The 16,387-nt window shown below is 34.7% G+C and overlaps 1 protein-coding gene across 1 annotated transcript; it reads left to right on the top strand.

Moving 5' to 3' along the window:
- Positions 1 to 1,108: 1,108 nt before the first annotated feature.
- On the top strand, positions 1,109 to 13,244 carry LOC124356754. Its single transcript, XM_046807940.1, has 7 exons — positions 1,109 to 1,471; positions 2,479 to 2,698; positions 4,535 to 4,587; positions 6,198 to 6,233; positions 7,714 to 7,831; positions 10,397 to 10,479; positions 12,327 to 13,244. The coding sequence occupies exons 1-7, from the start codon at positions 1,424 to 1,426 to the stop codon at positions 12,381 to 12,383; spliced, it is 615 nt and encodes a 204-aa protein (XP_046663896.1). The 5' UTR covers positions 1,109 to 1,423; the 3' UTR covers positions 12,384 to 13,244.
- The last annotated feature ends 3,143 nt before the right edge of the window (positions 13,245 to 16,387 follow it).

Genomic DNA, 16,387 nt, shown 5'->3' with positions numbered 1-16,387 from the left:
CTACTCCGTGTCAAGGTGTGCTTTGGTTAGGGGACGGGATGTTCACCAACACGGGACGAGAGGCAGGTACAACTTTGCGCGTCCAACAGCACAGGACAAATGTGTTCAGAAATTTACCATCCCAGGTTAGTGTCAGATTGATCAAGTCTCCCCTGAACACATCAAACAACAAAATGGAAAACATTTCAAAACTCAGTTGAAAACTCTTTTTAATTTCGAGGGCATTTTACTCAGTTGGTGAGTTTATGATGGGTCCGCTGGGATGATTAAAACCTAAAATTCTCAAAGACCATCAAAACAAAATAAATTTGCGGGCCGGGGCCTGTAAATCGTGTGAAAAGAGGCGTGAGTGATACAATGTATGTCTGAATGGTGTGATTGTCAGTGTGAATGATTAGGTTAGGTAGGACGATTGTGATACAATGTGTGCATTGTCTGTTCACAATAAAGTTTATTATTATTATTATTATTACGTAGTTGCAGTAGTAGTGTCGTCTTGAGTCCTGATGTCCTCTGTGAACATGATTTGCAGTAGTAGTGGCGTCTTGGGTCAAGATGCCCTTTTTGGGACATGGTTGCAGTGTTAGCGCCGACTTGTGTCCTGATGCCCTTTTTGTAAGTTTTGCAGTAATAATGCCGTATTTGGTCTGATGTCCTTTGTGAACGTAGTTGCAGTAGTAGTGTCGTCCTTGGGTCCTGATGTTCTTTGTGAACATGATTGCAGTAGTATTGCCGCCGTGGGTCGTGAAGCCCTTGTGAGCATGGTTGCAGTAGTGATGCCGTCTTGTGTTCTGATGCCCTTTGTGTACGTGCTTGCAGTAGTATTGCTGCTTTGAACTTTGTATTTTGTGCGATAGACAGATGGATTCCCTCCAAACTTGTGTCCTGCTCGATGTCAATGACTGTCATGAACTGGAAGTGCCCCCCCACCCTTGGATGAAACCAGACATGAGATTAGAACAGCGTCGGGGAGTTGGCATTACTGCTTATTAAAAGATCTCTCTTAACCATTTTCAGCCACGTCCTTCCAACTCCGGATTTACGTGTTTTGAATTGTGTTATGTAAATATTTTTATATTACTCTAGAATCTAGAAATGAATAAGGAATTATATGGATGACTTCAGTTCTCTTGACTGAATGTTAGTACTGTCCATCAACAAAGCGAAGTGGAAGTTTCCTCCAGTGACCTAATTTATGACAGTTAAGACGAGACTCATTGTTTATCTCGATGTGTATTATGAATCACACAACATTACGGGTTTCGCAAGCGGCCTCTTCCTGTGTCGAGTGGTGGACGTGATGGGGCAGTTACTAGACTATCTAATCATTGATGACAGAGCAGATGGTCCAGATACTAGGCATTGCACTGCGTGTAGCCAGTTAATACACACAACCTTCAGCTGAGACAAAGACAATTGGACAATGGAAATACCCTTTGCGGCCATGTTGGTCTCTTTGGTTCTTATCAAGGTAAGTACTTTAGTTTTTAGGTTATATTGTAAGAACATAGGCTATTTCCAAATGGCAAAATGATACAAACAGTTTGTTATGTTTACTTAGTAACTTAGTAACCAAGTTTATAAGATATAGATTACTGAGACTGATAGGCATATTAAGGTTAGGCATGGATACTTTCTAGGCTTTCCTTGTTTAGAAAAAGAGGTGATATTTTGTAACACTAATCGAAAACACTTTTGAATGCAACAGCCTAAATATTGTAGCTTGAACTCTCGCTACTCTTTTTCGAAATATTTTATTACCAAAAGGAAACATCAATACTGGACGGATTTATGGGAGAAATTTGAATAAGTGTTGTTGTTAGTTCCAAGCTACTATTAAAAACATATATTTACTACAAGACACAGCTCCAGGCTCTATGAATGTCGATGAGGATGTTAATCCCCTCTTTGGATAGTTTCTGGGAATTAATCCCAATGGCTGCAGGACAAATAGTGCTCCTATCTCACAGGGAACTTATGTGCAGTAGGGGAGCTAAGGAAAACTAACTTCTAGAAGATGTGCTTGGAGGGAGTCGTTCTATAGGAAGCGTAATCGGGTGGGGGGGGGGGTCAATGAAGTCCTGGCAGTAGTGTTCTCTAGGGCGGGTCGTCTAGCAGCGCCCTAGGAAAAAGACACAAATAATTTTATTAACTACAACACATTTATTTAATCTTAACATATGTATACAAGAAGCAAATGTTCCTTCAAATTACACAAAGAACTCAGATTACAAAAAAAATGTAAATTTTTAACTTATACGAAGATTGAAACAGGTACAGTATCAGTCCGGAGGAGAACGGTATACTTAATTTATTAGTGAATTATACAAATGATCCTCCAAGACAATCCTTCATATTAGCAAAGTGCATTAGTTAATTTTCTTTACTGTATATGTTTATTTTAATACAACACTGTGGTTTATGGCTTATAACACATGAGGGATCTATGACGGTGACTTCATTATGGCTTATATTTAGGTGACGTCGGGCCAATCTCTGGAAGTGAACTCCACGGAGGCATCAGTGGCCACGGCCACAGCCACAGCCACGACCACGGCCATAGAGACGATGGTGGCTCAGGAAGGCGGAGTCCCGGCCATGAGTGGCGGCGCCAATAGCACCCTGGAGGGCTCTACCTGTCGCATGAAGATGCTGAACGTCACCCTTCAATGTGCCAACGAGACCGGAGCTTCCCAGGGTATGTCGAACTGTCGTCACTTACAACGAAGCGAACTAACTGTTTTGGAAAAATGGAAAAATATAATTTTGTAACTCGCTAACTTCCAAAGTTTACCTTCTAGCAAATGTTTCGAAATGAAGTATCCCTTGCAGCAGACTCGGAAGAATTTTAGATTTCATGTGTGGCTGTCATCTTAAATTGTCAAACCGGACAGCAATGTTAGTTTTGAAGGTTTATTAATACACCGCTGATAGTAGAGTGACACTGTTATAATTAGCATTTTAGCATACACCTCAAAAATTTCGAACTATACAATATTAAAGATAGCTAGGGTATAATGTATGGTTAATATTATGATAAGCATATAAAGAGGTTTTTAAAAACATGGAATTAGTTTCGTTGAAACATATTAGAAATTATGTTTGTAAGTATGTTTACTTGCAAGAAATCAGTAACACTACGTTTCGAGATCTGCAATCTGATCTCTTCTTCAGGTAAAGAACTAACCTAATACATAATTACGAACTGAGTGTCGCAGGTGGTTAGTAGACGAATGAAGACGTATTGTGACCTGTATTCCGTAGTTCAATTTTAATTATTAGTGTTTTGTATAGTTTTTTATTAAGTGAATGTTTATAGAGTTAGTGAAGTTGACAAACAACATGTAGGTTGTGATTCCTGACTTAGGCGTGCCACAACGCTTTGGTAAGATTTGTTTATTTTAACCTAGTTTGTAATTATGTATTAGGTTAGTTCTTTACCTGAAGAAGAGATCAGATTGCAGATCTCGAAAAGTAGTGTTACTGATTTCTTGTTTCACTGAACGATGGCAAATGTCGGGAAAAAATCCTGTTTCCTTCCATCGTCAAAAATAACCTTCAAACAAATAATTTACTTTCAATGTTGTTGTTTATTTTTGTATATTTTTTCCTACGTATGAATATAGTGTTGAACACTAAATACTATGGTAATCATATTCAACATTAATTCCGCTGTTATTTTAAAACTAAATTCTTGTACAACGGTTATAATTTTTATCTATGTCTCTCTAACTACCATTATTAGTTTTTAGATAAAAACTGTTTACTTTTTTAATGTTTAGTATCCAAAATAAGAAAAGTATGTATTGAAAATGAATATTCCACAAGTATTGCCTTCTTGCGATATTGATCATATATTCCAAATAGCCTACGTATTCAATTTATTCAATAAAGGTAGTTCAAACATATCTCGGAACTAAGAACCGACTTACGAATGCAGTGTTGCGACTCATGAATAGGAAAGGAAACAAAGAGAAAACCTTTTGAAATATTTAGTGTAGTACTTTGTAAAACTGTTGTAACATAAAGATGAAAAAAATTGTATTTAGATTGATAATATTTATTTATTTTGTAGGAGGAAGGGGAGTCTTTTAATTTACCCTCTGTTTTAATCTACAATTATAGTAACCACAGAGGAAACCCCTTTATAGTTCACATACCCGTATGTTATTTAACTACTAAAACTCAACAGCCATATAATTGTGCCAATCATCCCAAAAAGCATTTCAAATCTTGTACGTGGAAACCTTACATTCACCTCACTTGAGAAAGTGACCGATAATATCAGAACCGACCCTCCAATATTTCTTACAAAGCAAACAAACCCTACAAAATGCTTACGATATTGCATAATAATCGTTCAGGCATCAATACGCCAAGTACGGGTTGAAAATTCATATCACAGTGCATTATGCCCGAATACAATCCAAATCGCCAACAATAGGGCGGTGTCGCTGAATAGCAGTCCGTAACAGGCAAATCTCCATATTCCCCCAGATCGCCGAGCTCGTTCACTGATTGACCATTGTTGCAGATGATGTGGACATCGCCATGCGTATGGAGATCCCCAGCTCCGAACCGGGCAAGGTAAGCGGTTCATGCATTCATTCATGCTTTCTCCACCCTTCCCCTCTCCTTCCCCGTGCATGATTACGTCATATTTTATTCACCACCTGAGCCGTTCCAAGACGTTACTCACGTGTGTTCTGCTCTACTCCGAGCACAGAGTTATCTACGCACGGAGCCCTACTTCAGTTCGGAAGACAAACAGTATATCTTCATTGAGTTTGATATATTTTATAGAGAAAATATATTACGAAATAATATGAAAAATACACATAATTGAGTATTGTAGAATAAGTAAGATCGCTCCATTGTAATATAATTAGTCTATAAAGTCACATCAAGTAAAAAAATTAGTATTTAAAGGTGACATTGCATTTTATTCATGACAACAGAAATTTGTGTTTAATATTTTTAGCGTTCAATCAATAAGTTGTATAAATGTCAATACACATATTTTCTTTTATTGGTTTTTTTGGTTGATTTTGGTAACTTTGTAGTTTAATATTTTAGAGTTCATGACGTAGAAAGTTGAATTAGAATGTGTAAAAAAATATAATGGTAAATAAAAAACCCAACTAAATTAAAATAATATAAAGGGTGTAAATTAAGTTATAATACGCCTGGATATACTCGTATTTCAAACGAATTGAGATATCGATGTAAAATCTTCGCTATACCTATAAAAATACTTTTTTGAACTTTTTAGAGGGTAAAAATACAACCTCCCTTATCAATGGGAAGTAGAGGGGGTCACTTTATATGTTCAAATTTGAACCCCTCTCTTATGATATGTAATTTGAAAGGTAAATTCAAAATAAACACAATGACATGAACAAAACGTCTCTACGATGATCCTAGCAAAAGTTATGGGGAAGCAATCTCTTACATCTATGGGTGTAAATTAAGTCCTGATACACCTGGATGTATTCCAAACGAATTGAGATAGTAATGTACAACCTTCACAATACATATTATTTTGAGGGTAAAAATGTTTGATCCCCCTTTCCAAAGGGATAGAAAGGGTTAAATTTTCAAATTGGTACTCCTATTGTGTGAAAATGTAATTGCAAGCTCCCCTTTCAAAAATTAGCCTTTAGAACATTTGGGGCGGTAGAGGGGAATTGTTTCTAACCCCCTTTCAAAAATTGGGAGGAAATTTTTATTCTTAAAAAGTCCAAAAAAGTATTTTAATTAGGTATGGTAAAGATTTTACATCGATACCTCAATCCGTTTGGAATATGTCTATGCGTATCGGGACTTAATTTACACCCTGTTAAAATCATGTCTTACAATCCAAATTTAAATTCACTTACCCGTTCTTTGAGTATGCTATTATCAGATAAAATTAAAGTACATATATGCATAAGATTCGTCAATCTTGATATTAAATTAACAAAACACACAGGAAACAAAGGAACACAAGCCGGTAGATCTGTCCGGTTCAGATATTACATACGAACATAGAACGAAGGCATGCATCTAGGGCCATTGGAAATTAACTTTATAAAAAAGTAGCCAAACAGATGAGAGACTTTGTAGTACATAGGTTGGTTTGACCATTAGTTACTTAATGCTGAAAAAATATTTTGTACTGAATACAATAAAATATACTAATTTTGTGTATTTTTCAGTGTATGACGAAGTGTTTACTGAAGTCTCGCGGAATGGTAAGTTTAACTTATTATTAAGTACTATGTATATAGAAATTTCTACTATTCATAATGTAAACAAAAAGTTGTGATTACACAGCAGAATTTATTTTGCAAAATTTAATTCAGATACATCACACGGGTTGATATATTTACGAAAATCCATGAGTGATTGACACAGACACGTGAGATGAAATAATTATTAACGTTTTAAACATCAAATAAGTTTATAAAGTCTCTAAGTGCTATTAGTTCATAGAACATAATTTCCTGGCAGTGGTTTCGGAGAAAAGAATCCGAACAGTATACCATTCGGTGGTTGAATTCATTCAACCCGGTTGTTATCTTATTGAGTTAACTATCAGGGTAAACTCATTTAGCTATACCACCTCTCCGTCTAACCTTAGACGTAAAAATAAATATGTCGCACATAACTATACGTTTTAAAATAGTTTATGCTCTACTTTTAAAAATAATTAAATTATAATACCTCAAAATGTACCAAAATAAAACCTCAAAATCAATGTTATACAATATCAAAATAAAAAAAAGAATATCCAAATAATATTATGAATGCTAAAATGCCTTTCTTTGTTCGTTATATAGGCCTATTCTTATTTGGAAAATCCCCATGCCCCATTGGTCTTTAAAGTAGTGTAAAGTCCCATCATTTGCTCTAAAGTTGTAAAATACTAACTGAAAGAGCCTGTAAAATGTAATCAACTAATCTGTCTGATTTAAGACAGTACAATCATGCGTTTAATTAATTAATCCCCATATACGGTTTGTTTACTTTTATATTGTGTAAATTCTCTAAAGAGTAACTATTATTTTTCATGCCGTTATTTTGATTTCAGTAATTAGGTTGGTACTCATAAGTCTTAGAAAATGCCCTAAAACATAACATGGTCAGAATTTGACACCTCTGAAGCAGTGGGAAGCTAGATGAAAGGTCACTGAACTGTCGCTTTTGAACTAATGTACCAATTCCAGCTTTAAATATTCTAAAATATTAAAATAATAATAAAGATACAAAAATATAAATACTATCACTGTTAATGTACTTTTAACTGTACGTTTTTAGCAAATATTAAGTACTAGACATATCAGACAAAGTTACTTTTACTACATACATTTACTATGGATTTAAAACCAATATTAATTATATTTTGAAAGAAGTAAGCTTCTGTGATCTGTGTTATATATTTTCTTGAACGGAAATAATCTATGGACCAAAAATATGTAAGATTAAATATATGAATTAAAATAGCCATAAATATACACATTTTAACATATTTACTTGATCGAGGCAAGAAGGCAAACTTAATATTGGCGACGGACATTCAATTCACTCGAACTACAAGTGCTCATACAGGCGCAAAACATAAGAAATTGTGAGCGAAGCCACGGGTAACTGCAACTGCTAGTAACAATATAAAAATATGTTTAAACAATTAAAATTGTTCAAAATGTGTTGAAATTTAAGGATTGTTTTTAGATGTCGCCTGAGGGAACTTTCGCACTCAACACTACAGTAGAGTATCTGACAAATGCCCACGGAAACGAGAGTTTAAGAGCGGAATTCCAGAAACTTGCGGATTATTGTTACGACAAAAGTGAGTAGAAGTTATTGCCAAGTACAATTATTTTAATCTTGACTCTTTAAGCTATGATTAATGCCACTCTATTTTGGTAACCGCTGGCCGGAATAGAGATGTAGAATCATCTTCTGTACTTTGTTTAAAGTTTGTTATTGGCGATGGAAGGTTTGGTAGGATAACAGGATTTGCCATCAAAAGGTATAACACAACGTTTCGAGGATTGGAATCTATCCTCTTCATCAGGCGGGAGAGGTATTAGTACATACAAATATGGATAACAGAAATAAGAAAAGAAGGAAAAGAGAAGGATAACTAAAAAAAAGTGCTTGGAGTCTAGACCAAACGTTGTCATTTGAATAGTCCCGAGCATTTGCATTCTCTGCTGAGGCAACGCCTGGTCTAGACTCCTAGCACCTTTTGGGTATCATTTTCATTCCCTTCTTTCTGTTCTCTATTTTTGTATGTACTAATACCTCCCCCACCTGACGAGGAGGGTAGATTCCAATCGTCGAAACGTTGTGTTATTCTTTTTGTAACCATCATATGTAGTTGTAATCTTCCCTCATTTAAGAATCGATGTCTCACTATTATTTCGAAATTAAATTCTTGTCATAATGACTATATGAGGTTTAAATATGAAGCGATCTGTAAACATAAAGTAGGCCAGACATTTATACTTAAATTACCGCATGCTGTACCACATATAGTGTAGGATCAGCTACATAGTAAACTATATGTTTATATACTAGGTTAAATATGTCGAATTCAATATACATTACACATTATCAAGTGAAGTAAGAAACATATTAGTAAAAAAATAGCTTTATGACTAACTATTGAGTGGATTTAGGTAACCGCTTGTCGTATCCATCAGACCCCGGGAAGATCTGAGATTTATATAGATTTATTTATCTAGATGGCTCATAGGAGGCTGATCTGGATGGAGTCCTTCTCGTAGATGAGGTCTCAGAGAAAGTCTAGGAGATTATTGCACTGTCTTTAAGGGTGAAATGTAAGCACGCTAATATACTAGCACTAATATAGGACTGACTAGGAATTATGTTGATCAAAGGAGTGATTCAGAACATCCTGATGGATTCTTAGATATGTCGGTTTAGGGGCGATGAACTCGCTGACGTATTAGCGAGAAATGGCTGAAAAAAAACACTTTCTTGGGCCTGAACCAGCTTGTGGTAAAAGCAAGTCAACTGTATATCAAGCTATTGAGGAATGGTTCATTGATAATCGACGCCATCAGTGAAAGAGTTTAAATTTTTTGATTTCTGGGCGATCGTTTGGCGTGAACCTCACTACAGCCACCAGTTAACACACTGGCTGATGGAGCTAAACAAATGGAGCTCCTGATACAGGTTAATTCCTTATGACTGAAAACGGTCAATTCAAGAACCACCTTAGGACTCACTACTAAAGATCCTCATCCTACTGAATCAGCCGGAGGAGACTGCCAAACACATTACTTTTAATTGTGAGAAGTTTAAGGTTAGAAGCCTATATGAAGCCTAAAAACCAGGCGACGAATTCGATGTTCAGCATTGGACAGAACCACTATCAGAATCAATTCTAATTGGAATTTAAGTATATTTGATGACGATTCTTTTCAAGTCTACCAGTTTGAAAGGACAACAGGAATTCGGACATTTGCCATCCTTATGGTTACAACAGGTTTAACACAAAGTTTCGAGTATTGGAATCTATCCTCTTCGTTAGGAGGGGGAGTTATTGGTACATACAAAACTAGAGAACAGAAAGAAGGAGAGAATGGAAAGAAAATGGTTCAAACATACCGAAGACCTGCTTGGATTCTAATCCAGGCGTTGTCACTGCAGAGAATGCAAGTCCCGAGCATAAGTAGTCTCGGGTACGAGAAACACAATCACTCATCACACCGGCACGGTTGAAAATGGGAGACTAACCAGTATCTGGTCGAAAAGAAATGCGTCCAAAGATATAAATTTCTTCCAATGATTATGCTTGATCTTAAATATCTTTTATGATTCCATGGCGCCCGGCAAGGATATCCCACTAAGTTCCTGTAGAAATAGAGGATGCTTAATAAGGCTGGGAATTCTTGTCATTTGATAATGGTGATCCCCAGGTGTTGGGGTCAAATAGCCGCTCAAATAATCAATCGAGACGCTTTATTTAAGACCTTGTAACAGATAAAATCGATGACAGCTAAGTAATGTAGAATGCGTAATGACTCAGATACCACCACTGTGGTCAAGGTTGATGGTAGGGAATTATGAAGAGTATGGGAAATGTTAAGAATATACTTGAAGTTTTATATTAGATGGACTAGAAGTAAAAGAACATGTTTTTTTTCCTCTGTTATGGATTATTAATATAAGGTATTCAATAGATATGAAGAGAATTATTTGTAAGTCCAAACCATGGTTAGAAATTATTTGAAGAGCTTTAATGAAATGTATGTACTAATTTTTCCTTTGCCAATGAAATGTATAAAAGTTCTTCTACCTCTTCTGGGAAATATTTTATAATTAGGCTATGTGTATTTTATTTGTAAACCACTTAATCTAACTTAAGTTTTTTTTAACTCAGTTAAGATACAGCCAATAGCCAACCTGGACACATGCCAGCTAGCCTACGACATCGCCACTTGCACCGAGGAGTACCACAAGACGGTATGTAATTTAACTTCTTAGTAAATAATCCTATGGTTATATCACCCATAACGTATAAAATACTTTTAATTATTTGAGGAATTAGAAATAAACTTAGCGTAGGACCATAAACTTGTAATTTTGTTATTAAGAAGTTAATAGTCATTAGCTTAGTAAAGGTACTAAAAGTAATTTATATATATAAATTACTTGTATCCTTAGTGAATTAAGGATTTCACTTGAATCCTTAGATTCTGATCTACAAATTTACCCAATTTCAATATTATATTATATCACGTTTAAATATTTTTTTATCAAAAACTAATCAAAACTGGTTTGAATGTCAAAATTGTTATTTACATTTTGAAAGTTTGTTATCAGGTGTTTCTTCTTTTGTTTGTATATTTTATTCAGTGTACGTTAATACAGTGTACTTAAGAAAGTTGAAAATACAACGAAATATTGTACAGACAATAATTGTAGTTATATATATATATATATATATATATATATATATATATACATATGTTCAAATACTGCCAAATTTTGGGCCATTTAGTTTGCATGTGTAATACAAATCCTTCCATAAAATGGTTATTTCATAACGGATTTTGAAATACTTTTTATGACGCATCAAATTTAGATAAAAACAGAAATTTATTTTATTTATATAAAAAATCAACTTTATTTCATGAAAAATTAAATTTTGTAAATAATAAAATTTATTTTTAGATATTTTTTTTCTGATATAATTATTTTTGACATGGATCCATTTACCAAGTGTTGTGACAATCGTAAAGGTACAAATAAAGATAAAATTATTTTAATAAAAAAAAACAAACAAAATGAGGTAGAGTTGCTTAATCAAGTGTAAATTGGAAATAAGTTATTCTTTACTTTAAGATTAGAATCACATATTATAATCTGAAGATGTATAGCCAGCCCAATTGTTTTGTTACACCCTGTATTCATATATATTTATTATATATATATATATATATATATATATATATATATATATATATATATATATATATATATTGAGATCCGGGTTCGACTCCCGGCTGAGCAAGTACTTTTTGTGATTCAATGTTTATTGAAATTAAATAAGGCTATTGCCATTTATACAATTTCACGTAAATAAAAGGCGTTTGACAGGTGTTTGGTCTTCCGATCATATGTTAGTTTGCTTATTTAAACGCATATGTGACAGATACGACCAAATACAAAATAATTGAATCGGAAAAAGTAAGCGCTCTGTGGTGTAATGGTAGCACATTCACCCGGCAAGTGAGAGATCCGGGTTCGACTCCCGGCTGAGCAAGTACTTTTTGTGATTCAATGTTTATTGAAATATATATATATATATATATATATATATTATTAATTAAATTTTTGCTGAGCGAATAAAAAAATAGATTCAAGGAATGAAAAGGTACAAGGAATTCGGCCATCGTGCATGCCACTTCATGGGATCTGCCTGAGCGTCATGCAATATGTTTATTAGTCCTGTTGGTAACCGTAATTTAAACTGGAAAATGTCTGAATAAATAAATCTGTAAACAAACCGTGTACAATCATATGAAACTTTAACAAATTTTTGCATCATACCTCAGCAGAACCTGTTACTCTTTACATGTTGTGGCATTCCTTTTTCTTTAAGAATAGGTGCAATAACATATGTTATTTGTTCGAGTATTAGTGTGGTATAAGTTAAATAAGTCATGTTATTTAATTTTGTTCTCAATATTTATTTTGTGAATTATCCAAAGGGAAGTTTAGCGATTTAAGGCATTTATACGTTATTCACAAGTTGAAAGTATTTTCATCGTCACATATAGCTATAATTTATCTGTTATGTGTTTCAGTTGTTCTTGAGAAACCCTGCCAAATCGCCACCTGTCAACATAGTCGCGGCGCCATAAACGCGACTAATCACATCGACCTTTATCACCAATCAAATTCTTTTACCATAGAATTATACTTACACAAAACACTTAATTAAATTTAATTATAGAACTCTGTATATTAGTGTTTTGATATTAACTTACTATTTCTGCGATCGAAACAGGTAATTGTCTTTCAAAAGTAATAATTGTTTGATGAGTAAAAATTAGATGGGTGAAAAACATTAAAGATAAACGTAATTAGCGTTAATGTAGCAATAGTTTAATTTATTTTATATTTCAATGTTATAATCTAAGGAAAAAATTTACCCCAGTAAAAACTTTTGTAAGGAACGTAAGGGAATATTATGTATTTTCATATACAGCTTTAATATTTTATATGTATGTGTAGAAGTTGTAAATTCAGAAGCAGCTTCACAGTTTGTGTAAGTTAAGACCCATTCCATAATCAAATGTCTCTAAATTGAAAACTGTCTTGTTTAGTGACAAGACTTTATTAATATTGTTAATGAAATAAAAATGTTATTGTTATTTATAAAATCACAAATTTATTTTTCAGTGGTACATAGTATTTATGCAGTTGTATTTATGTCAAGAGGATGAGTCTTCTCGAGTTTGTCTACTATAGAGTAAACGTCTTGGATTGTTTGTATTGAATGATGTATTATAGTGTTATTGTACCCGCTCAACCCGTAAACAGAGAAATAAAACAATTCTCACAGGAACAATGTTCACAATATCTAGGAGCTACAATGGGCGAGATATAACTAGATCACTAGATTTAATTAAGCGTCTAAGTCTTCAAAATCTCTCAGAAAATGTCTTTTAACAAATTTAAGTTATACCATATTTCGTATATAAAAAACTTTTGTTAGTAAACGCCGATCTCCTTTTCCTCCTTTTCTCTTCTTCCTTATGATACTGATGCCCTCCCCTAAGATACGGGCCAAAACTCGTATTTTTGGTTGTTATTTTAAGGTTTTTGAACATTTCCTGGTAATTTAAACGTAAGTAGAGTAAATGTAAAATCTTTGGCATTGAAAATTAATTAATAAGTTCATGTTTTATTGTGTTTACACTACACTACTGATCGTATTTAAGTTTACGATGTTTTTCAAAATAGCAGAAGCTGTGACTTCAAAACTTCACATAAAAATGTAATAGGCATCACTATGTAATTCATACTAATTAATAATGAAAGCATTTCAATAATGGTGATGAATGATTTAAAACTGTTTATCTATTTATATTTAACAAACTTAAACTTTTAATCCATGGCTTATGTGAATATATCGGCATAAATTTAATCACAGTAAAGGTTTCACGTAAATCAGGTAAAATATTCAACAAGTAATTGACAAGTCCAAGGGCTAAATGGACGGAAGAGTGTGAAACGTCAAAGCCAAAACACATTAGTTTACAACTACATTAGACTTTTCGTGCGATATTGACTAGTTGGCATAGTATTACATGAAATCTTAACCAACGTGAGCGTCTTTTTAGATACAAAAAGGTGGAGTCCTGGGCTAAAACCATTTTCTACACAATGATTTTGGACATTCCATTAGAGATTTGGCGTAAAACCTCTAAACAACAAATTTACAAGTGCCTGGAAGATCGAGAATTCCTAGCGAGTTTACCCAAAGATTGAACGATTCTAGAAAACGAACAGAAATAAACCTATTTAGACTATTCTGAAGGCTAGAAGATTCCAAAGGCCAAAGTCTTAACAACTCTCAGGTATCAAGACTTTATAAAAGCTTGGAGTTTAACAAAACACAACAATTCTCTAAACTGAATTCTACGAGTAGATTCCTGATATAAATATCCTGAGGCTGGAATTTTCAACAGTGCTGGGTTTTCAGAGATTGGAATTTCCCGAGCTGAAATTCTTAGAAGAAGGAAACTCACCGAAATTGAAAGCTCTCAGAGGGTTTGGGTCCTCAGAGACTATGTCAAACAGCGAAAACTTATAGAAATCTGTAGCTGTAAAAGGCCAAGATTCATTCTTAATTAACTTAATAGATCCTGTTAATATCAGTTATAGCGTTATATGTGCAAATCTCATAATAATAATTCCATATATTGGATATACAACAAGAACAAGGTAGGGGTATGCCGTACCAGTTATCAAACATGAGGCTCCACAATATCTCGAAACTTGAGTTCAATAGGCCAGAATCTGTCAGATATAGGGAGCTTCTCGAGAGACCGGTGGCGTTTATAGGCTAGAATGTTCCTAGAAGCAAAGAGATTCTAGAGTAAAGAGGATTCTAGAAATTTAGAGCTAATAGGCTCAAAAGCTACCAGCTTTATACTTAACAGGTTCAAAGTTCATTAGAACCGAAAGTTTTCAAATTTCAGGATTCCCAGAAAAACGCAAAACCAGTAGGTCGTGTAAAAGTTACTGAGACCAGGGACTCTAAGAAGTCTGTGAGCCAGTGGCGTAGCGAAGGGGGGGTCCAGGGGATCCGGACCCCCCCCCCGAAATTTTAAGACATATTAAAAATTAAAGCATGGAGCAGGAGCAAAAAGGACAGTTATCATTACTCTTGTCTACAAACATTAAATTGATTGATTTCACTGATTGAAGTGACCGTTGTTAAACATATAATTGTCCTTTCGTTTAAGTCATAAAGTATCAAACGATACTTTTGGGCTCGGCCTTTCGGATATTGTAGTGTAATCACGGTATTTCTATAGGGCGCGGTCACGTGACGTCGCAAAGTCACCTGAACCGTAACACGACGAACAGTTTAAATTAGCGACCACTTCGTTCAAATTCGTCGTGGGGACGTAAAGTGACTGCTTAGAATTAAGTTACGACGTTGATTTTAGGTGTCATTAAACTGTAATTGATTGAGGATCGCGCTGCTGTGATGGCGGACGATGTCCTCATAGAGGAAACTGATTCCACCAAGTTCCTTGGAATGTACCTTAATCGAAGTCTGACTTGAGACAATCACATTGAAAGTACCTGCTCAAAGGTTTCTTCAGGCATTTATGCTCTACGGAACCTTTCAAAATTTTGCTCCCGGGATGTACTAAAAATGGCCTACTTCGGCCTTGTACACGCCCATCTAATGTACGAGTTGAGGCTATGGGGCAGCTGTTCTAAATACAAATTTGAGCGAATATTTAGAAGTCAAAAGAAAGCTGTCCGCATCATTTCAAAATTGAAATCCCGAAATTCATGCAGAGATGCCTTTAGAAAGCTTGGATTGCTAACTTTGCCCTGTCTATACATCCTCGATGTCGCCCTGTACTGCCGATTTAAGTGCGAGTTCGTCCTGGGCAGGGACGTCTATCAATACGGGACAAGAGGCAGGGGCAACCTTCGGTTACATCCGCACAGAACAGCCGCATTCAAACGTTTGCCATCCGAGGTTGGTGTTAAGCTGATCAACAAGCTCCCTGATGAAATAAAAAATTTGAATGAACCAACAAAATTTAAAGCTCGATTGAGACACTTTTTGGTGCCGAGGGTGTTTTATTCAGTGGAAGAGTTTATGATGAGCCGCTGGGATGAAATTTAAAGTAATTCGATCATCCTCTATTTCTGGTGGTAAAATTTCGAAGATTTAAAAACGTATGGCTGTAAGTATGTATCAGTCTTAGGAATGAATGTGGACTGTGTATGAACGGGTATGAATGGGGGCAATTTAAAATAGATATACATATTTCTAAATAATTTAATTTGACGATTGTATGCAATTTTTATTATTGTTGACACAATAAAAGTATTATTATAATTATATTATTATTACCTCCGGTCGGAATATACCGAGGAAAAGCTCTACTGATTCAGATTTTGACGATTTTGGATTTCACTGGTTGAGTCGTTGAGATAAAAGTGGTACTTAGAATTATGTTAGAACATTGATTTTAGGTATCAATTGAACGCCGATTAATATCTATATAATTATCAAAGAAAAATTGGAAAACGCTTCCGGTCAGATAATACACCGGAAAACTCTACTGATAAGAAGTTCCGACTACTTTGGATTTCACTGACTGAGGTA

This window comes from Homalodisca vitripennis, chromosome 3, assembly GCF_021130785.1.
Source record: "Homalodisca vitripennis isolate AUS2020 chromosome 3, UT_GWSS_2.1, whole genome shotgun sequence".
Lineage (NCBI taxonomy): Eukaryota > Metazoa > Arthropoda > Insecta > Hemiptera > Cicadellidae > Homalodisca > Homalodisca vitripennis.
Note: the sequence above shows the minus strand (reverse complement) of the source record. Positions and strands in the feature narration are given on the sequence as shown.

Excerpts from the sequence above, each read along its gene's own strand:
- LOC124356754 (XM_046807940.1), top strand. The coding sequence starts at position 1,424 with ATGGAAATACCCTTTGCGGCCATGTTGGTCTCTTTGGTTCTTATCAAG. Across the intron at positions 2,699-4,534 it reads CGAGACCGGAGCTTCCCAGG|ATGATGTGGACATCGCCATG; the intron begins GTATGTCGAACT and ends CCATTGTTGCAG. Across the intron at positions 6,234-7,713 it reads TACTGAAGTCTCGCGGAATG|ATGTCGCCTGAGGGAACTTT; the intron begins GTAAGTTTAACT and ends GATTGTTTTTAG.